Raw genomic sequence first — 22,297 nt, forward strand, 5'->3', positions numbered from 1 at the left:
CTATAATCTTTACCGTTCACTCACAGAGAAGCTAGAAATACGTCATGCAGGGTTCAGGAAAGACTTGTCAATTAAAGGCTTTAATCGTACCGTGACATTAATATCTTGCAAACAAGACTTGCCAGCTTCAGTTTACAATGGTCAAGGTTATGGAATATGCACCATTGGTTCTACCTTCACTGTTTGCAGATATTTAGTACAAATCAAATTTGCTCTGCTTGCTACTGTCATGGTTGTCTTGGTCACCTGCACTTGTAGGCCATTTGTCGTATGGGAAGCAACATCTGAAATAATGGAAGCAGAATCTATTAAAATGTCTTTAAAATGAAAGAAGACAAATATTTTTGGGAAAAGTATTGGGCCAGGGAACAGGTGGTGGAATGGAATTGTTGTTATTCATCACCTAGTGGGTGCCTGTACAGAGGAGAGGTTGCTGTGTCCCCTCTCTCACATTTTCCCTCACCTCCACGGCAGCCTTTTCTGTGGCTGCTTTTTGACTGTCATGGAAAGAGTACTTTAAAATCCCTGCGATCAGCTTCGCATTGGCACAGCAGCCACAATTTCTTCATGCAGCCCTGACGGGAAATGCATAGGTCCTGTTTTAGTGCACAATTTCACACACAAAACACTTCCGATGTATTTTTGCCCAATTTCATGATTTTTTGCAGGGAATCTGAGTAGGCGATGGTGCTATACGCAACACATGTTTCACGCACCAAATCCGCTTTCTAGTTACTTCTTGATTAAGAATATCATTTGAAGGTGACACATTTTAATTTTCATCCAAGTCCTACTCTGAGGGAGATATCCTTCAAAGAATAGTATGGGGAGTTAACCCTATTGCCTTGCTCAGGATCTGTCCTTTAACCAAAATCAGATTGTCTGGTCATTGTTACATTGCTTCCAGCACTGCTGCAATTCCTGCATCAAAACAAGGGCCGCATACTTTCAAACTTCCTTCATATGTAATTCATACATTCCCATTTCACTCTGAGTGTTAGCACAGAGGGCAAGACCACCTGCATAATTCTATATTCTGGAAATCTGCTATGCTGGTAAGTCCACTGTAAGGGTTTACAAGTATTTGCTTATTTATTTTCTGTTGAATAAATACATGGTATTTTACAGCCGAAGCTGCAGCCTGATGGTTTTTGTTCCAAGGTCTAAAAGATCCTGTGGGAGCATGTGATTTATTCAATCTGAAATGCAGTGATAAGAGTTTCTGTTCATTGCCCTGGGTACAATTATCAAGTGCAGACATACACTCAGCAACATGACATTCACATTCAATGGCAGTTTGCAGAGCTGAACCTCTGGAAAACATCTGAGGCAAAGTCCAAAAGAATGGCATGAAAGGCAGTCGACTTCTTCCATTAGTTCTCACCTTTAAGCTAACACTTCCTCTGCTGTCTTTTTTTTGTGTTTTCTCTTGTATTTACACAGGCAATTAAACATTTATCAGTTCAGTCCACACTGGGCCATATTGTGCTGGGCACATCCTGCTACATCCCCTCAACTGGTTGAGCATATTCAGATCTCCGAGACAAGCTGAACCATGAATGGCTGACAGCTCATTATAGGACAATCAGTTTCAACACTAGATTTCATATGGACAAAAGAAAATCGTCAGGCAAAGCCATTTGGTTCCCAAGTCTGACCCAATAGTTGTGATGTCTTAGGCATTGTCATTGAATCATGTAGCTACCAGGAAGATAGCAGGCAAACTACATGGATCTTGATCTTTTACATCCAGCTATTCCCATATGCCTATGAAAGAAGAGTGTAAGATATATATTTATCACCTAGTCAGTCTCACGTTACAGCAAATGAATGGTACAGTCATCAGAAATGACTTGATAATTGATTAGACAATTTCACTTTTACAATTTATCATCAATCATCCTTGAAAATAACAATATTCTATTGCACTTAATTAAATCCTTCATAAGAGAGAGTACCAGTTTAAATACAAACTTGGGCTGGAAATTAGAAGGCTCTTCTAATCTGAGGCTTTGTGTGATTTTTTTCACATGTATGAAAGAAATATTTCAATTCCTTGCAGTCCTCTTGAATAATATACAATTTTGGTTTGTAGTTATACATAATTTTAGCATGTAAACATAAACTTCTGGAATCACTGCTGTCTTACCTGGTTGACAACAAAGTGAAGGGTAATAAAATATGGCAGGAGAAGGGAAATAAGATGATAGAGAGTGTAGAGAGAGAAAATCATGGAGGTGATCTTGATGTAGTAACATGTGAAACTATAATTGATGTCAATATAGTTTAAGTTTAGATAAAACATAGTCATCTAGCATAGAAACAGGCCCTTCTGCACACTGTCCACACCAACTATCAAGGATCTATTTACATTAGTCCCAATTTCTATTCTCCCCGCATTCCCATCAACTCCCTCCCAAAGTGTTACCATTCTCCTAAACATTATAGACAATTGATGGTAGATAATAAACCTGCCAGCCTACATATCTTTGGGATGTGGGAGGAAACTGGAGCACCCATAAGAAATTCACACAATCACAGGGAGAACATGGAAATTTCACTCAGGCAGCACCAGAGGTCGGGATGGAATCTGATCACTGAAGCTGTGAGATAGCATCTCTTCTCGATGCACCACCTCATATGAACGCACTGTTTATTTATTCAGGCAGAGCAAAAAAGGACAGGAAGGAAATGTGATAATTCATTTAAAATATAGTTGAAGAGACTCATAATGGTAAGAAAATATTGCATCCTAATCTAGATTAAACCATGTTATTGTAATTTGAACAGTATAAGCCATTTCTCAGAAGCAATTTTATGTGTGAATTGTCCATTAAAATTTAATTTCCCTATAGATTTTCAGTTAAAAATCAAACCAGATGTATTTGAATGGGTAGCTTGTAAAAAAATGTTAAAATTCACAATCCTAAAAGTGTTTGATACTCTGATGTTCCATTATAAATGCAGCATTATTGTTCAGCCAATTATTTCATTTGCTTTTTATTAAGATATTCAGAACAAGCAGTTAGGAACGTCAAGATTACGAAGCACAGGATGAAGGAACCTCAGGACGTTATTCAGTAAAACTAAGAAAACTAAGACAACATTTTAAGTATAAATGTTGGTATTATAAGAGAAATGCATTTCATTACTCAAGTAAGAAAGGTACCTTTCAACAAGCACCCAGAGTTGGTTTGACATGGATGGAACTATCTCATCAGTCAAAAATGACAATGTGAGGCAGAAACCCATTCAGGTTTGTGATTCTTTAACTTTGATGGGGGAAGGTGGCAGTGTGAATTGTCCCAGCATGCTGCTACATTCCAAACCTTGCACACAACGTCAACAAGACCAAGGAACTGATTGTGGACTTCAGGAAGGGGAAGTCAGGAGACTACATACCAGTCCTCATTGAGGGGTCAGCAGTGGAAAGTGTGAGCAGGTTTAAGTTCCAAGGTGTCAACATCTCAGAGGATCTATACTGGGCCTAACACATTGATGCAATCATGAAAAAGACACCCCAGCAGCTCTACTTCGTTAGGAGTTTGAGGAGATTTGGCATGTCACCAAAGATTCTTATAAATTTCTATAGATGTACGGTGGACAGCATCCTGACTGGTTACATTACAGCCAGGTATGGAGGCTCCAACGCACAGGATCGCAAGAGGCTGCAGACTCAGCCAGCTCCATCACAGGCACAACCCTCCCCACCACTGAGGATATTTTCAAGAGGCGGTGCCTCAAGAAGGCGGCATCTATCATTAAAGGACCCTCACCATCCAGGACATGCATTTTTCTCATTACTACCATCAGGGAGGAGGTACAGGAGCCTCAAAACCAAAACTCAATGATTCAGCAACAGTTTCTTCCCCTCTGCCATCAGATTTCTGAACGATCCATGAACCCATGAACACTACCTCATTGTTCCTTTTTTTTTGCACTATTTATTTATTTTTGTAATTTATGGGTTTTTATGTATTTGCACTGTACTACTGCCACAAAACAACAAATTTCACATCATATGTCAATGATAATAAATCTGATTATGCTCCACTAAAAGGGAGGTCACATCTTCAAAACAAGAGTTTGATACGATCATTATGCAACCATTAGATGATAAAAAGATTTTAACCAATTCTAAGACCATCTGTAGGGGCTATGAAGTCCACTCTCTTGCAACACATTGTACAGTGGACAACTGTTATCCAGATCTTTTTAACACAATGAATCATAGAATTGCTAGAGTACAGGAGGAGGCCATCCGGCCCATTACATCTATGTTTGGTCTTTCTCCAACAGTTAGGATCCATCCTCCCATTCGCAGCCGGGCCGTTCAAGATTCAGTCAGGGTAGTTCCTCCCCTGGCATCTCTTATGGTGCTGCAAAATACTGTCAGAATTTGTGAAAAGTTCTATTCACAGCATTGATTTCTAAGTGATTGGATTTAGGATTTATCCACCCAATTGGAAAACTTACCAATCTCCCAGTCCAGATATGGTCAACCCTGATCAAGAAATATTGCTGAACAAATGGATCTAATCAGCTATTGAGAAGTTGTATTTTAAAGTCAGCACAAAGGAACTAAGGGATTCTAAAAACTACATCAAGAAAGCATCTCTAGAATTCCATGGATTAAATAACAATCCAAGAAATAAACTGATAGGTATCCTTATAAACTTCAAAATAATCATATGAAATATTTGCAGTTATTGAAGACATGTAGTGAACGTGAAAGATAGCTGGGAACTCAAGGGTTAACAAATGGCAGTGTAAGGTTTAATAGTATGCTTTTTAGTATGGTTCTCTGTGAAAGGATTTTCAAGGTAAAGAATGATTTCATTATGGCGTGATTTAGTTATGTCTAGTTTAAATAGCAGGTGCAAGTGGGAAATAGTTTTTATACCTATATCTTGTTATGTTCGAAACTTTATGTAAACAATTGCCTGTGTAAGAGTAGTTTCTCACCTAGTGTTCCCACGAAAAAGGGTATAAAAATACGCTGTAGCTGAGCCTCCTTTGAGTGGGTCTCGGTATAGAGTTAGAGTTACATGGTTACTCTGTCTCTGTATTTTTCTCACTCCCGCTAGCGAAAGCTAATAAAGCATTTATCGTAAGTTCTTTGGTTCTGCTGCTGTCTGATTCTTTCCAGAAGTGTGGGTCGACTTTGACAGTGAACACTGTGAACATATGAGGTATTTTTTCCACAGGGTTTCCTTGAACTTTGTGCATGATCTCCAGTGAAATTGCATTGAGAGTACCATATTGGTACTATTGGCATTCTTGTCAGTATTTCAGGTTAACCTGATTGTTTGAGAATGAGTGTGTTTGAGAACTAAGACACCTTACAGCAGAAGGTATTGCAAAGTTGTAAGTACAGAGAAACTCATAACTTCTTGTTCTTTAGTATCTTGACTCTGAAATAAAGACATCCTTATTTTTGGTTTGAACTTACTGTTGCTAGGACCTTGAAAGACTAATTAGGATCCAGGAGTTAATGAATTAGCTCTTCAGAGAAAATATAGACCAATAGGTTTGAGTCCAAAATACCAGAGATTATACATTTGGATTACTGTAACAAGAAACTTTATCCTATGGGGTCAAGGATAAACTATTTGTACTCTTAGTCCAGAAAAAAAAGTCTCAGTGGAATAAAAAAAAACTGGGTTAATTTTCTAATTGATTAATCAATCACTGCATTGTCACTTTAATTGCCCTCAGTTTATACCATTCAGTCATTTAAGCAAAGATTTACTGCAGTGTCTAATGAATCGGGAGCTTGTTTCTTCCTCATTAGGCAGTACACAGATCTGCAATGCACAAACTTGGTTCAGCTGTGTTGTATAAACCATGAATTGAGCAATTCTCAATAGCCTAATTGAAACCAATATAATAATCATGCAAACCTCTGTTTGATGTTTGTGGCAGTAAAGATGGTTTAGAGAAAAGATAGTACTTATAAAAAGTAAAACTATCACAGCCACCCCCACCTGCAGCTGAACAAGCTTTTATTTTCTCTCCTCTCTAGTTCTAGCAAAGGGTCTTCAACCTGAAATGTTAACTGTTTCTCTTCCTACTGAGTATTTCTAGCATCTCCTGTTTTCATTTTGCTTGTTACAATATGAGTAGGTTTTTAAATACTGCTACACATATCCCCTAATAGTTATCCAGTTACTGCAGATTAAATTTGCCACTAGTATTCAAATAATGATCCCAAGTGGATCTTCTAGTTACTGGGAATGACAGCACAAAGTGGAAAGAGCCCAAATTTGGGTGTAATTTTGCCAGAATGAAACAGAGTCCAATTTCTGGATGCCAGCCAGCTTAGACTAGCAAAACAGATGGCATCAAATGGAAATACAGGTTATTGTATTCACTTTGACAAAATGTATTTTAACTTGGTATAAGGTCCGTGGGAATTGCAACAACACCCATAAACAGTGGCCCATCCATCAGCAGACAATGATGGGATCTGCCTGCCAACGTGGATTGCTTGGGCTTATCCTATATACTCACGGGCAAAACATTAACAGGGCTAATGAACTTTTAAGTAATCTACAAACCAAATCCTGGGACAATTTGGAAACAGGCCAACCATTCTGTCTATAGAGGAGACAATCTACAAAGGACTGAATCAGACCAAATCAAACAAATTACAGAGCCTTAAAATGCAATTATATCAATCAAACAGACCTGTCATACTATAAAGCAGCAAGGAACAAAGCAACAAATAAATAAATGTTGTCCACTGAGATAATTTACTTGCAGGTTAATAAACAAAGCTGTGATTTTTGAAGTCTAAATATTCGTAACTTCACTTGCATTTTATACACTTCAGCATCAGCAGACTGTTTAGGATGTACTCTCAGTTAATAAACAGCTCAGCGAGAAGTTACATTTTACCTTTCATTCCTGGATTTTATTCACAACTATTTAAATGTGAATTTTCAAATCAGAAAGTATTTGTGAAAATATCCCTGATTAGAGCATGCATATTTAGATTTATGTGAAAGAGTGTAGGGCTGGTATTCCTATGACTTGCACCAAGGGGACAATTTTTCCTGACTGCCAACCTCAGGAAGAACATTTGGGAGGATAGTTCCTGGAATTTCTGAATCTTCTCCCAGGATGAGGACAGGTAGTCTGCTTTCAACGCAAAGGGAAGACACACGTGGCACATGAGAGATCATTGGTGACTGGAAACTTTATTTGAATAACAACAACAAACTTAATCTGCAGAGGGCCTGCCATAAAACTTTAGACTGTTCCCCTAGCAACATTGTCACGGTGGACCCTACAACTACCATTTTGTTTTTTCTTGCCTTGATGTCTGACAGAATCCTGCACTCAGTACACACAATTTCTGTGCATTTTATACACAATGATCCATAATTCTAAATGTAATCTGTTGATTTTAGGGATGAGGCTAATGATGGGCAATAAAAACTGGGATAGGGAAAATTAAAGAGTGTGTCAGAAGGAGGGGTTTGAAAATGTGGACATTTAAAGAGTAATGAAAAAACATCTTGGCGAGCTTTGCACAGGCTGAAGGATTTTAGAATTAACATGTGGCTGTACCTGGATGAAGGGATAAAGACAGTTTCAGGCATGAATCTGCTGACAAATGATGGTGCAGGCCAGGATTCAGCCTGCTCTTTGACAGCTGCTGAAAGCAGACTGGATGCAATGTTTAGGAGGTGGGTTTTATGCCTGCATTGCCGTCAGCCTTCAAGATACAGCCAAATTCAGACAAATGAAAATGAAAATTGGATAGTTTGTACAACTGGCAGATGATGCAAAATTGTGCTTTTATGCAATACATAAGAGATAGAAGCAGGGATCAGCCATCCACCCATTCATTCATGCTCTACCATTCAATGAAATCATGGCTGATCCTACTCCATTGCCATATCCCTTAATTTTGTTAATATCTAAAAATCTATCAATCTGTCGTGAATATACTCAGCAACATACTTGGCAGCCACCTTGTGTAGTGAATTCCAAAGATTCATCACCCACTGGGTGAAGGAATTTTCCTTATCTCAGTCATGAATGGCCAATCCTTTATCTTGAGACCATGACCCCTGGTTCCCAACCCTGCCCATTGAACACATCAATTCTGCATTCACCCTGTCAAGCTCCTTAAGAATTTCGTACATTTCAATGATATCACCTCTTTCCTCGAAACTCAAGGCCTGATGTGCTTAATCTCTCCTTGTATGAGAAACATGCCACCTCAGGAGTCAATCTGATGATCCTTCACTGCCTTCCTTACGTAGGAAGACCCGGTATAATATTCTAGGTATAAAGTCTCTATTCTTGCACTCAAATCCTTTTGCAATAAAGGCTAACATACCATCTGCCTTCCTATTTGGTTGCTGAACCTGCACGTCAGCTTTCAGTGATTCAGGGAGACCAAGGTCTCTCTGAATACCAGCACCTTTCAATCTTTCACCATTTATAAAAATACTCTACCTTTCTATCTTAATACCAAAGTGAATGAGCTCACATCTTTTCACATTATATTTCATCTGCCATGCTCTTGCCCATTCACTCTGCCTGTTTCTATTATCCTGAAAGCTCACTGTGTCCTTATAATTTGCACTGCCACCCAGACTTGTATCATAGGCAAACTTGAATATATTACATGTGATCCTCTCATCCAAATCACTGAGAGAGATTGTGAACAGCTGGGGTCCTGGCAGCGATTCCTGAGGCATCGCACAGGTCACAGTTTGCCAACCTGAAAACGCCCCAGTTATCTCTGTGTTCTGACCTTTAATTATGCAGTCCACCTTGACCAATTATACAAAATATTGTGTGCTCCTTTGCTTAATAAACTTTTGTGTGGCTTCTTAAAGTTCAAGTACATCACATCAACTGGTTTGCACTTATTCTGGTGGTGATAACCTTGAACAAGTTCAAACAGACTTGTCAAGCGTGATTTCTCTTTTATAAATCCATGTTGACTCCGTCCAATTGTAGTATTAATTTTCAGGTGACCTGTTACCACTTCCTTAATAATAGATTCCATCATTTTCCCACGTTATTCCTTGCTATATTATTTCTATCCATCTGCTCTTGTACCACACATTGTAAATGCATTTCTGGAATTGCTTCCTACTTACGAGAAGGAATCAAACTGCTGAATTGTCATTTCAACAGAAATGATTTAGACAAAGTGTCTGCTCAATTCCAGCCAAGACAGGGCTAGAACTGAATTCAAATTAACTTGGCGCATCATGAAAGAATTAAGGCTTTATTTTAATATCACTTTGGTAACCCAGGTGAAAATGCATTCCATCAATCATAACTAAACTCGACTTTGTTAATTTATAAATGTCTATGCTGCTGGCAGCAGACATTGAAAAGAATTTGTTATTACTGAGAGAAGTTACAAGTGAGTTCACTCCTTGCTAGCATGCACTGCAACAAACTCCAGTGGCCCTTGAATCAAGCAACCATTGCTCAAGATTCTCTCAAGCAATCTCTGATCCTTGCAGTAGAATTTTTCTTAGTTTTGTCGAGAAAATTTGCGATCTATTCATGCAGACTGATTGCAAAATAACATTTTCTGTTCTGTCATATTCATGACAAAAGAAAACATATAAGATATAAAATATTTATTTATTAGTCACGTACATCGAAACACACTGTGAAATGCGTTTTTTTTGCGTTACTGAGAATGTTCTGGGGGGCAGCCCACAAGTGTCGCCACTCTCAGTGCCAATATAGCATGCCCACAACTTCCATTGGAATGTGGGAGGAAACCGGAGCAACCGGAGGAAACCCACGCAGACATGGGGAGAATGTACAAACTCCTTACAGACAGCAGCCGGGAATTGAACCCAGGTTGCTGGCGCTGTAATAGTGTTATGCTAACCGCTACACTACCATGCCGCCCCAACAACAAAACAACAAAACAAAATGCAAACAGTAACAGTACTGGCATAAGTCATCGCCTTATGTAAAAAATCAATGATGAGCAAATGTACAGTACATGTCAAATGTACTGAAGATCCACATGAAAATCTAATTCTATTCACAAAAAACAATCTTTATTTCTTCCTGGCAGCAAAGAGTAATGTTGCCAACATGGAGTTTGCACATTCTCCCTGAGCTCAGTCCAGATGAAGGGTCTCGACCCAAAACATTGGCTGTCCATTTCCCTCCACAGATGCTGCCTGACCTGCTGAGTTCCTGCAGCAGTTTGTTTTTATTTGCTCCAGATTCCAGCATCTCCAGTCTCTTGTGTCTCCTTATGACTACCTGGGTTTCCCTTGGATACACCAGTTTCCTCCTGGTTTCAGTAAAATTACCCCTAGTGTGGGTGTGTTATAGGAGAATCAAGGTAGAGTCAATAGGCATGTGAGAGAGAATGGGTTACATGGGAAATAAGCGGAATAATGTGATTGATGTGATTGCACTGAGTGCCAACATAGACTCGATGTGCCAAATGGCCTCCTTCTAAGTCACAAGAGAATGAGGAGGAATATAATGGGGACATGAGAGATTCTGCAGATTCTGGAATCTGGAGCAACTCACACACCAAATGCTGGAGGAACTCAGTAGGTCAGGCAGCATCTATGCCTCCATAGATATTCCTACTCCATTATTTCCCTCCATAGACGTTGCCTTACCATCATATAGGAATATGATGGAATTGGTTTAGAGTAAAGCTCTTGGAACTGTTATATCAAGTAACAAATTCTTTCTCACTTTATTGGAAATTGTACAAGTAATGGCTTGCTTCAATCAGCAACTATTAATTCCTCACCAGGAGTGAATGCAATGCAAATGATGCCTATGGACAGTTCAGAATTTAACAATGAGAGCCATTTCCTCTGTACTTGGCCTGAACTTAGCCAGCTGTACTTTCTATGGGATGGTGCAGGATGAAGCCTGAAAAGGCCTTTTGGAAAATCAACCAAAGTGCCCTTTGGAAATCAAAATTAAGCCAAGCCACATCAGTAAAGGAATTATTTTTAAGGATTTTTTTTGCAAAATATAAAACAATTTTTTCCAAACAAATTTACTTAATAAGATTAAGCAATTTAACTCAGACACGTGTTGCATTCTGGGAAGTTAAACCAGGGCTGGACAAGCACAGTAAATAGCAGGGCCTTGAGGAGTGTTGTAGAACAGAGAGACCAAGGGATAGCAGTACATAGTTCCCTGAAAGTGGCACACAGGTGGACAGGGTAATGAAGAAGATGTTTGGCGCACCTGCCTTCATTGGTCAGGGCAACGAGTACAAGAATTGGAGCGTCATGTTACAGCTGTAAAAGATATTAGTGAGACCACATTTAGAGTATTGTGTGCAGTTCTAGTTACCCAGCTATAGGAAGGATGCCGTTATGCTGGAAACTGGGTAAAAAAGATTCACGAGGATGTTACCAGGACTGGAGGGCTTGAGTTATAAGGAGAGACTTGATAGGTTGTTTTTTTTTCCCCTGGAGCGTAGGAGGCTGAGGGATGACATTACGGAGATATATAACATCATGAGGGGCATACATAAGGTGAGTGGTCACAGTCTCTACTTAGTTAGGAGTCTCAAGAGATTCGGTATGTCACCAAAGACTTTCAAATTTCTATAGATGTACGGTAGAGAGCATTCTGACTGGTTGCATCACCGCCTGGTATGGAGGTTCCAATGTACAGGATCTCAAGAGGTTGCAGAAGGTTGTAGATTCAGCCAGCTCCATCGTGGGCACAACCCTCCCTACCATTGAGGACATCTTCAAGAGGTGGTGCCTCAAGAAGGTGGCATCCATCACAAAGGACCCTCACCATTCAGGACATGCCCTCTTCTCATTATTACCATCAGGAGCCTGAAGACCCACACTCAATGATTCAGAAACAGCTTCTTTCCCTCCGCCATCAGATTTCTGAACGGTCTATGAACCCATGAACACTACCTCATTACTCCTTTCTTCTTGCACTATTTATTTATTTTTGCAATTAATAATAATTTTATGTCTTTGCACTGTACTGCTGCCGCAAACCAACAAATTTCACGTCATATAAGACGGTGATAATAAACCTGATTCTAATTTAGAATTCTGATTCTGATTCTTTTTCTCTGGGTAGGGGAGTCTAAAACTAGAAAGCAAAGGTTTCAGTTGAAAGGGGCAAGATTTAAAGGGGACCTGGGGGATAATTTTTTCACACAGAGTGTGGTGAGCGTATGGAACAAGCTGCCAGAGGAAGTGGTAGAGGTGGGTACAATTATGTTGAAAAGACATTTAGATAAGATACATAGGAAAGGTTTAGAGGAATATGGGCCAAACACAAATAAATGGGACTAGCTCAGGTAGGCAACTTGGTTAGCATGGACAAGTTGGGCCAAAGGGCCTGTCTCCATGCTGTATAACTCTATGACTCTAATTTGTAAAGCATAAAACAATTGTTTTCAACATTGTAAGAGCAAGCTGAAATAGTCTTTAATGTGTTATTTTCTTCTGTTCTTGCATTATCAACTTAATTTAAATTGTGGTTTCCGATTGTTTTCTTGTTCCGAGGCTCCCTTGCTTTTCCTTAGGAGGAGGAATTCAAGAAGTGGACCATACATTCAGTAGATTATACAATGATACTATTAATACATTTGGTAAAGGAAAGAAAAAATAGTTTGAAAGATTGGACAATTTTTTCCTGTATAATTTTTTTCAATAAAGTGATTGACACCACTTACAGGTAGCAGAATTACTGCATTTATTATGAAAATAATAAATGCAAGTGAACTGCTGTAATCTCTCCATGAAATCAAATGGAAAGAAATAAGGAAAAGCCTTCAGAAAGTCAAAACACTAGCTTTTTGTTTTGATTCAAATGAATGAATAACCTTTCATTCTGTGCAATTTAGTAAACGCAATTAGAAGTGGTGCTGCTAGAAAATGGAGGAAATATTATTGGATATGACATGTGCAACAATCTGTGTAATCTCTTCCCCACTCTTGAGGACTGGAGATTATACATAACTCTAACCCTGACTATTTTTAGTAACAGGAATAGTAAAGTGCATTACTGATTATAATAGAGACACTCCTGCAGTCGAGCGTCATATCTGTCCTATCTTGATGTAGACAGATGCAGATTTTTAGAACTGCTTGTGCATGGCTGGTGGGATGGGGGAATGAGGCAGATGGAGGGAACTATCTTTAACCCCAGTAGAAAAACCATGACAAAGCAAATTAGGGTTCCTCTGACAACACAAAATATATGACATTTACAAATGAAATTTAAGTAGAATACACTTTGCATAAGATTGTCCATTTTTCTGTCACTGGGCCTCAGGAAATGAATGAATTACATGTGTAATGAGATTTAAAAAGCATCATCACCAGCAAGACCTCCAATCCATTACTGCCTTCCGTGTTTGATCCCTTTGGAACTCCCAGCGACTGGCAATTACCAGGTTGTTGCTTGATTCCCAAGAAATACAACAGATCTTGCTGTGTGTGAGAAGGATTGAAGTGAGAGGGGCTGGAGAGCTAGAATAACATAATGGTGGGAAGATAGCTAATGTTCAGTCCCCGGGAAGTTTGGTTAGACATCAAAATAAAGAATAAAAATATCCTCCTTTCTGAACAGGCTTCTTTCCATCATCCCATCAAAAAGAAAATCAATGAATTATGCTTTGAGTCCCTGTCTTCCTTTTTCACAAATGGTATGCTGAGGTTGGGATCAGATGAAATTCTGATTGGTGTTGTCAGTGCCAACTCCTTTCCTGCAAAGGAGTGGATGCAAGATCGATCTTTAAGAAACATTAGCATTAGTGTGGAGAAGGGAAGACCAAGTACCTCATTCCTCTAGAATATCAGGGCAAGACCAAATGAGGAGACACAAGAGAAGGCAGATGCTGGGATCTGGAGCAAAAAAACAATCTGCTGGAGGAACTCACCAGGTCAAACAGATTCTGTGGGAGCAAAGGGATGGTCAACGTTTTAGGTTGACCCCTACGTCAGGAATGAGAGTGTAGAAGGAAGATAGTCAATATAAAGTGGTAAGAGGGAGGGGTGAGACTGAGGTTGGTACATGATAGAAGGAACCAGGCGAGGAGGGAATGGTGGGCAGGTAGGAGGAGAGGGGACGGTAGCAACAGAGGCTGAAAGATGATAAGTGGAACTAGATAAGGGAGGGGCAATGGACAGATGGAACCAGATGGGCAAGGGGATAGGAAGGGTAAGCCAAGGGAGAGGAAACCCAGGTGGATAGGTGTGTGGGTGATGGCCAGAGCAAATGAGGAGTCATTTTTATCGCTGAAAGTAACAGTGACCAACAATACAAGTGATGACAATGAGGCATTTCCGCAACTTTTCCTGGCTATATTGATTGCACCGCCCCACTTGGGCTTCCACAGCTCACTATTGTTCCATGTTCAAACTTACGGTGAAGCCTCTGATCTATATAATACTAAACGATATTCTGCCCACCTTTAATAAAGAACATTCCAGCTCTCCCTCCCAAAGCTTTCAGGTTTTGTATGCCACAGTGCATTTGAGTACTTCTGGAAGGGAGGCAGAGGAACATTCATTTATACTCCTACTCTCAGAAGCATGACGAACTAATGGAACTTTTGGAATCTAGATGTGGCAATGCGTTTTATAGTCAGGAAGTTAATCTGAAGTGTATTCACCGTTGTAACATGGGAAATGTTACAGGCCAAGAGAATTCAATGATCAAGCTGAGTGCATTTCCACTTATTGGTAAATTAAAATCTGTAAATTGGTTTATTATTGTCACATGTACTCAGGCACAGTGAAAAACTTGTCTTGCATGCCGTACATACAGATCAATTCATTACAAAAGTGCATTGAGGTAGTAATCCCATTGTATAATCCCAATGTCGGTTGGTGTCTGGGAATTTAATTGATAACATGAACGTTCTAAAAAATAGTTATTAATATAAAATACCAGTACCAAAGCTGAGGCCTGCGCTTTAGTTTGCTTAATACAATGCTAATCAGGCTGGCAAGATGTAACTATTGGGTGTCCCAGGGATCAACTCTTGGCACTCAATTATTTATGATTTATATTAAGGACCTGGAAGAGGGGGCAGAATGAATGGTACCCAAGCTTGCCGATGACATGAAAATATGTAGAAAGGTATGTTGCAAAGAGTGACTCCGAGAAAGGATACTGATAGACTAAGCGAATGAGCAAAAACTTGGCAAATGGAATTTAATGTGGGAAAGTGTAAGGTCATGCACTTGAGTAAGAGGAATCAAAAGGCAGACTGTTATCTTAATGGAGAGAGATTAAAGTGAATGAATTACAGAGGGATCTAGGTGTTCTTGTGCATGAATCACAAGATGTTAGCAGGCAGCTGCAGAAAGTGGTTTGGAAGACAATAGGCATATTAGCCTTTATTGCAAGGGCATTAGAGTTGAGAAATAGGGAAGTACTGTTACAATTGTACAGTGTACTAGTGAGGCCACACCTGGAGTACTGTATACAGTTTTGGTCCTCTTATTTAAGAAGGGGTATTGTAGCATTGTGCAGGTAGTCCAAAAGGGATTCACCAGGCTCATTCCTGGGATGAAAGTGTTATCCTATTATGATTGGCTAAAGAAGATAGATCTGTATTATTTGGGGTTTGAAAGAATGAAGGGTAATCTTAGTGAAACATAAAAAATACCAAGGGGCATGACAGACTAGATTTTGAGATGTTTCCAGTGACGGGAGAGTCTCAAGCGAGGGGTCATAGATACAGGATAAAGGGCAGATCATTTAAAACTGAGATGAGTCGAAATTTATTCATGCAGAGCTGGGGATTCAGAGGCAGACAGACGTACCTAGAAATTCCTTGTTGCAGGAGATGGTGAATCTCTGGAATTCTATACCCTGGAGGGCTGTGGAGGCTATATCATTCAAGAAATTTAAAGTGGAGCTATACAGATGTTTGAAAGATCAGGGAATTGAGGGTGATGGGGAACTGGCACAGATGAGGAGCTGAGGCCAAGGGCAGGTCAGTCATAATCAGAATGAATGGTAGTAGAGACTTGAGGGGCTGAGTGGTCCACTCCTGTTCCTATTTTCATGTGTTCTTGTGCAATGAACATTTCTGAGCGGAATTCAAAAATGAAAATGTTGCCAATTACTTCTAATAATCTTTTTATCTATTGCACTAAATTTAATTAAATAAAATATTGCAACCCAAGTAACCAAGGAAACATTTCACCAGAAATGCTCCAATGATTATTCACAGATGTCTTGAATATCCAAAAATTTCTCTTTGCTGATTACTGAAATTACCTATGGCACTTTCCGCCTCCTTAAGAGCAGCAGACTAATTAACAACATTGATGCAAAAGCCGTTGAATACCATGAAACTCTCAGCGTGAAGTATATGTAATCACACAGATATGGAATGAAATTATTTGTGGTCACTGTCTCAGAATTTTCACTAATTCCTCTGTGCCTTTGTCAATTACTTCTTAATAAGCAAGCTGCACAATGCTTGAGGCCAGTTTCTCTTTACCTCTCCCCTACCACCAGCATGTTGGAACACCAGCATGTTGACCCAGACGCCCAAATTAGCACTTCCGTGTGGATAGATGATGAAAGCAAGCTGATCCCAAAAAAGATAAAGGAAAGATAGTACAGGAAGAGGCAAGCCTGTTGATCCTCGTACCCAGCTGAACAAGCCATCAGTCTGAAGGCCTGTGCTCCCCTCATCAGCATCTAAATGGACCATGGAATGGAAAGATGTGCGAAAGGTTAACCATCAGATAAACAAGAGATGAAATATTTGACTTGCCTTGTTCCATGTCAAATTCTTCCACTGTATTAACAAAGTGTGGCCTGGAGTAGAAGTTGTGAGGGCCTGGTTGCTGTAAACCTCCCAAGCTATAAAAGCATTTTTCAGTCATGGCACAGTTTGCAAATGCACGGCGGCTAGGAATACCGGGATATTTGGTCCAGCTCTTTGTTTCCAGGTCTAAGGCCTCAAAAGCAGTCACTGGCAGCTTACCCTGTCTTCCTCCTAACAAAACACCAGCACATTATTATTTCATGGATTGCATTTGGACAATGTGATTTTAGTGTTCAGAATACTGTCAAAGCAACATTGTAGTTTTAGATTTCGGTAACCTTTACAAATATATCAAGATACATAACAGTGCAGAAGTTCAACAGGGAGCAGTTTTAGACTTGAACACAGCAATGCATGACACATAAATGGAGTGTCCAGAACTGCCCGAATTTAGGCTTCAGGCCTAGATTAGTTGCTGGCCTGATTAGTCCTTGTTATTAATGAGCTTCAGCCTGCCTCCGTCACCAGCATTGATTTCAGACGGGTGTCTGATTGCTCAGTAGGGTTGGATGATGATGATGATGGGAATGTTCCATTGGAATCTGTGGCACATGGCATGTGACTCAGGGAAAATGTACTAAAGCTTATCTGTCAAATCCATTGGCATGTGTGGGTTTGCAAGGTCACATGAATGATTAGTCATTTTCCTCACATCATGTGGATCCAGAAGGATAAGGAATGTTCCTACCACATCCACAGCACTCATGTCAGGTGTCACAGGTTACGTAGGCTTGTGCAGGTTAGCAGTGTCGCATAAATGATACCACAGTGCTGAAGGTGTGTACATGGGTGAATATGGGGCATTACTGAACCATGTGCACTCTTAGCACAAGTCTCAAGAATTTACTCTTCATTCTATCCAGTCGTTAATAAGGTTGAATGTTATCTGATTGTGTAGGTACTTTGGTTAAGCACAAAGAAGTTAAATTTTCTAAGCCTTCTATTGGGTTCCTTCTATAACTCTGATAGGAACCTAGCAGGTTGGATCAGAAATATGCCATAATGCTGATGTACCAGTTGACAAAGCTGGTTGCGTTTTCCCGCTTGCCTTGAATAGGAGAGAGCTACCAGTCATACATTGCAATAACATTGACATGGAAAAGATGGGATGGGATGGGAGAGGGGGGTAGGAGGGGTGGTCAGAAGGGGGGTGCTTGCTCTAGTGGGACTCTCCACTTCTCCAGACAGTAAGGGATAACATTCAAGAGAATGACTGAAAGATGGGAAATGGGGTTAGATAAATGGCTCTTTTTAGGCCAATATGGATGCATTGAGCTTAATGGCTTCCTTTTGTGTCATTAATTTTTTAACAGCCATGATCATGCTGAATCATGTAATATGCTCAAAGGGTTGAATGGTTCATTTCTGCCCCAGTTTCTTCTGTTCTCTACCTCCATGTGATCAACCAGAACAAAAATAAAATGCATAAATTGCATCAATCTTAATCACTGCATTGCTCCCAGCACAGGTACCACCTCAGTGCCTTCCTTCAACAACCAAATAAACATTAGCAAAGTAATTTCAAATAATAATTAACAAACCGATAAGTATTGATACAGAAATAAATAAAGCAACAAATTGTTCATCCTGCCAGAAGTATTCATTTACCTAGGACAAAGATCTTGTTGCCCTTGAGGAAGGCACAGGCTGCGTATTGTGGTGTCGGCATTGGTGGTAAAGATTGCCAGTGGTCACTGGCTGGGTCATACACGCGTACCAGTGCTTGAGGAGCTGCATCGGAACCCATTCCTCCCAGAGCATATACCCTGCCATCTGAAACAGAGAGCACAATCAAAGCAGGAGGGTAACAAAGCAATAATAACTGAAGACAAAATGGTTAGAATTGAACTCAGTATGGTTACAATGCTTTACACACTCCATTAAGTGCTAATGCCAATTAGTTTGGGCTGGTGCATTGAAGTTAAATGCTGCTATGCCAGATTCATTTGTGTTTATCACAGTTAGTTCACAAGTCGGTATGTAAAAATAATATTTATCGAATTTAGCTTCAGTGCATTGATTTTCTTTGATTCAAGGCTTTGTTCAGGTCTCTTATTCCTTGTTTGTAACAATCTTATCTTTTTCAGGTGGCACATTAAGAATGTGAGTTTGTATTATGCTGGATTACTGCAGTTTTTATGGCCAAACCTCATGGGGGAATCTTTGCTGGAACTCTTGTCAGAGCAGCAGTAACTCAGGCAATTGACTTACAGCCTTAGATGGCTTTCTGTGTCAGTGAATTTGTATTGTCATGGGCATCGCATCCAACCTCATTTTGGAAGCCTGCATTTACACAATTCTTCCATTTGGCTTATTCCAAAATTTACTCTGACTTCCGTACACTGGAATTCTCCCTTACATCAGAATGTAAAAGAAAAGGCAGAAATTAGCGTAATCGAACAGGGCCAAGAAAAGTATGTGGCTTTCTTTGACTAATGATGTTAGTGTCACACCATAAAACCATTAATTAAGCGCATCCAGCACACCAAGCACAAGGCAGATGTGACCTTTTCTCTTCTTAGTGTGACTGATTTTCTTGAAATATAAATAATAAGGTTGCTCTCAGTAACAATGCTACATGATGCCACAAAAAGGAACTTTGTATAAATACAGGGAAGACCTATTCTTGTGTGCTCTCTCTTCCCAAAGGGAGAAGTTATGTTGCTGAACTAAGTGGAGTTTTGGGAGGATATTTATCTGTGTGAGGAAATCCAAGCATTGTGAACATTTGGTGTAAGCCAAACTAAAGCTGCTTGGAAAAAAAATCCATCATCTCAAGCCATGTAATTTCTCTTGGAAGTTTAAAAGGAAATCCCTTTGGTGTGTTCCAGTGCCCACTGCTTTAATGGTGATGCTGACCCATTTAAAATGAACCAAACACAGAATTTCCTTACTTTATGATATTGTGGATAAACATTTCTTTTGTTAGCTATCACACATTATAGATCCACCTAGCTAGAGCTTTAATATCACAGTGCATAACTTGTTGTACACTATACAAAGGTCTGAATTATTAATCCAGCCTCAAGTTTGAATTTCATCAACTTAAATTCAAGTAATTAAATAAATCTGGAATAAAAAGCTGGTGACAGTAATGATGACTATCAAACCACTGGTTTGTTGCAAAAATCCATTTGGTTGACTAATGTCCTTCAGGGAAGGTCATTTGTTGGTCTAAATGTGACTAGCAACATGCTCAACTCTTAAATAAAAACAAAATTCTGGAAACAGTCATCAGGTTGAGCAGCATCTGTGGAAAGGAAAACAGATCCAAGGTCCTTGATCATGGCTGGGAAGAGACAAAACAAGTTGCAAAAGTTAAAGATGTTGAAATGCTAACTCTGTTTTTCTTTCTACAAACGCTGCCTGATTTGTTGAATGTTTCCAGCCTTTTCTGTTTTAATTTCAGATTTCCAGTTGATTTTCACAGGCTTAACTCTTAACTGTCCTCTGAAGTGATCTAACAAACTGTTTGGTTGAAAAGACAATCAGGGATAGACATCAAATGCTGGCTGGGCAAGCAACATCCACATCCCTTGAATGAATAAAAAAGGAATTAAATAGATATTTCCATGCTGAGATTAGGGAAAAAATCTCCATATATTTCATTAAAGTAGTTCCTATGTTGGAAACTGTGGTGATAATTTTGGAGTCACGAACATGAATATCAAGAAGGAAATCCACCAGGCAATTTAATTCAATATCCTTTCAACCAAAATCAGCTTTGCTCCCAATCAAGCAATGGATACATTACTTTGATTCAATCAAGAATTCACTTTATTTACCTTTCCATTAAGTCACAATTCTTCAATGTGCATATATTCATCATTCTTTCCCAAGGGAATGGTAATTAGTTCCAAGTTAAAGTATCACCTAATCTGCACACTGGTATTCAAAAGGCTTGAAAGGAATAGAATCATAGAAAATTTACGGCACAGAAAGAAGCTGTTTGCCTCACTGAGAGGCTTTCTGCCTCTTCCATCCTTTTGAGGAGTGCCTTCCAAACCCCTTCTTCCCGCTGGGTAAAAAAATCAATTTCCTCATTTCCCTTCTAACCCAACCAATTACTTTCATTCTACGTCGCCTGGTTATTAACTCCTCGGCTAGGGGAAATAAGATGTTCATATTTCTTCTATCAAGGCCCCTCATCATTTTATACACCACTGTTCCAAGGAAATCCCCAGCCTCTCCAATCTTTCATCATAGATACAATTATTCAGCCTGACAACATGTTTCTGAATCTCCTCTGCATCCTCTCTAGAAAAGCTCCAGTATATTAACATCTGGGAAAATCAATGACTGCTCTGTGCAGTAGCAATCAGGACAAATGTATTTGGAGCTCAGTTACTGAGTAGTCAGCATCTAAAAGCTTTGCATCTTAGTAATGATTTGAAGTTTTCTCTGAATAACACTGGAGGATGCATGAGAATTGAAATCTGATTCAAGATAGGAAAAGAAAGATTAAAGCAGTTGTCGCAGGAAGAGATAACAGATTTAAAGTGAGGGGGAAAGATTTAACAGGGACCTCTGGGGCAAGTTTTACACACAGACATTGGTGGGTATATGGAACAAATTGCCAGAAGAAGTGGTGGTGGTGGGTACAATTACAGCATTGAAAAGACATTTGGATATGTTCATGGATAGGAAAGGCTTGGAGGGATATGGGCCAAATGCAGGCAAATAGGACTAGCTCTGGGTGTCACCTTGGTTGGTATGGACAAGTTGGGCCAAAGAGGCTGTTTCCATTCTGTATAACTCTATGACTACAATTAAACCAAAGAATGAAATGTTAAGAATGCTAATTGCTTCATCAGCTTGCTAAAGAAGCAAAGTGTTCAGGGAAAGAAATATAAAAAGGCAATGCAATTTTATTGTAAAATAGCAGGACAGCAGTATTTTTTCAAAAAGCTAAATAGAAGTCTGACCAAGCAACAACGTATACTGACAAGTTAAAGAACATTGACAGTCTCTCATTAAAGCAGGACTAGGGTAATATTAAACAATGTCAAACTAATCCAGCTCACAGAAAGATCCTGCAATTGCATCTGTCATCTGACCGTGCAGAACAAGCTCCAACATTAAACACTGAAACCCTCCATTAAGTTAAGGGGTTGTGGACCAGGAATATGATCCTGGAATGTGGAGCAGTTTCTAACCTACATATTTTTCCTGGGAATTTGGCTGCATTGCACAATGAGTGAGAGGAATCACTGCACTTTTGTTAGGTAAGGCTATTAAAGGTTAAAGAACCAAGGTGAATAGATGGGACAAAGATACAGATCAGTCAACATCTCATCAAATGGCAGAACAGACTCTAGGGGTTCAATGGTCAACTTCACTTCCTATATTTCTCCCCCCTTCCGCTGTTGATTGCGGAATGATGAAAGCATTATTGCAACTTCCTCCATATTTGCAATGACAGATGAGGAAAGGTGACTAATATTGCACGTTAACTGGACATTAATAGAACATGGAGCAAAAAACAAA

At 39.5% G+C, this 22,297-nt stretch overlaps 1 protein-coding gene across 1 annotated transcript in view; it reads right to left on the minus strand.

Annotated features, from left to right (window-relative positions):
- Nucleotides 1–22,297, minus strand: part of klhdc8b (kelch domain containing 8B) — a 66,172-nt gene that overhangs the window by 20,930 nt on the left and 22,945 nt on the right. The window contains exons 2-3 of the mRNA XM_052017175.1: nucleotides 18,419–18,583; nucleotides 16,757–16,981 (exon numbers count right to left, since the gene is read on the minus strand). Of these exons, the coding sequence (XP_051873135.1) occupies nucleotides 16,757–16,981; nucleotides 18,419–18,583 (390 nt within the window). The remainder of the gene's footprint in view (nucleotides 1–16,756; nucleotides 16,982–18,418; nucleotides 18,584–22,297) is intronic.

The sequence above is a fragment of the Pristis pectinata genome, chromosome 6 (genome assembly GCF_009764475.1).
Source record: "Pristis pectinata isolate sPriPec2 chromosome 6, sPriPec2.1.pri, whole genome shotgun sequence".
Taxonomy (NCBI): domain Eukaryota; kingdom Metazoa; phylum Chordata; class Chondrichthyes; order Rhinopristiformes; family Pristidae; genus Pristis; species Pristis pectinata.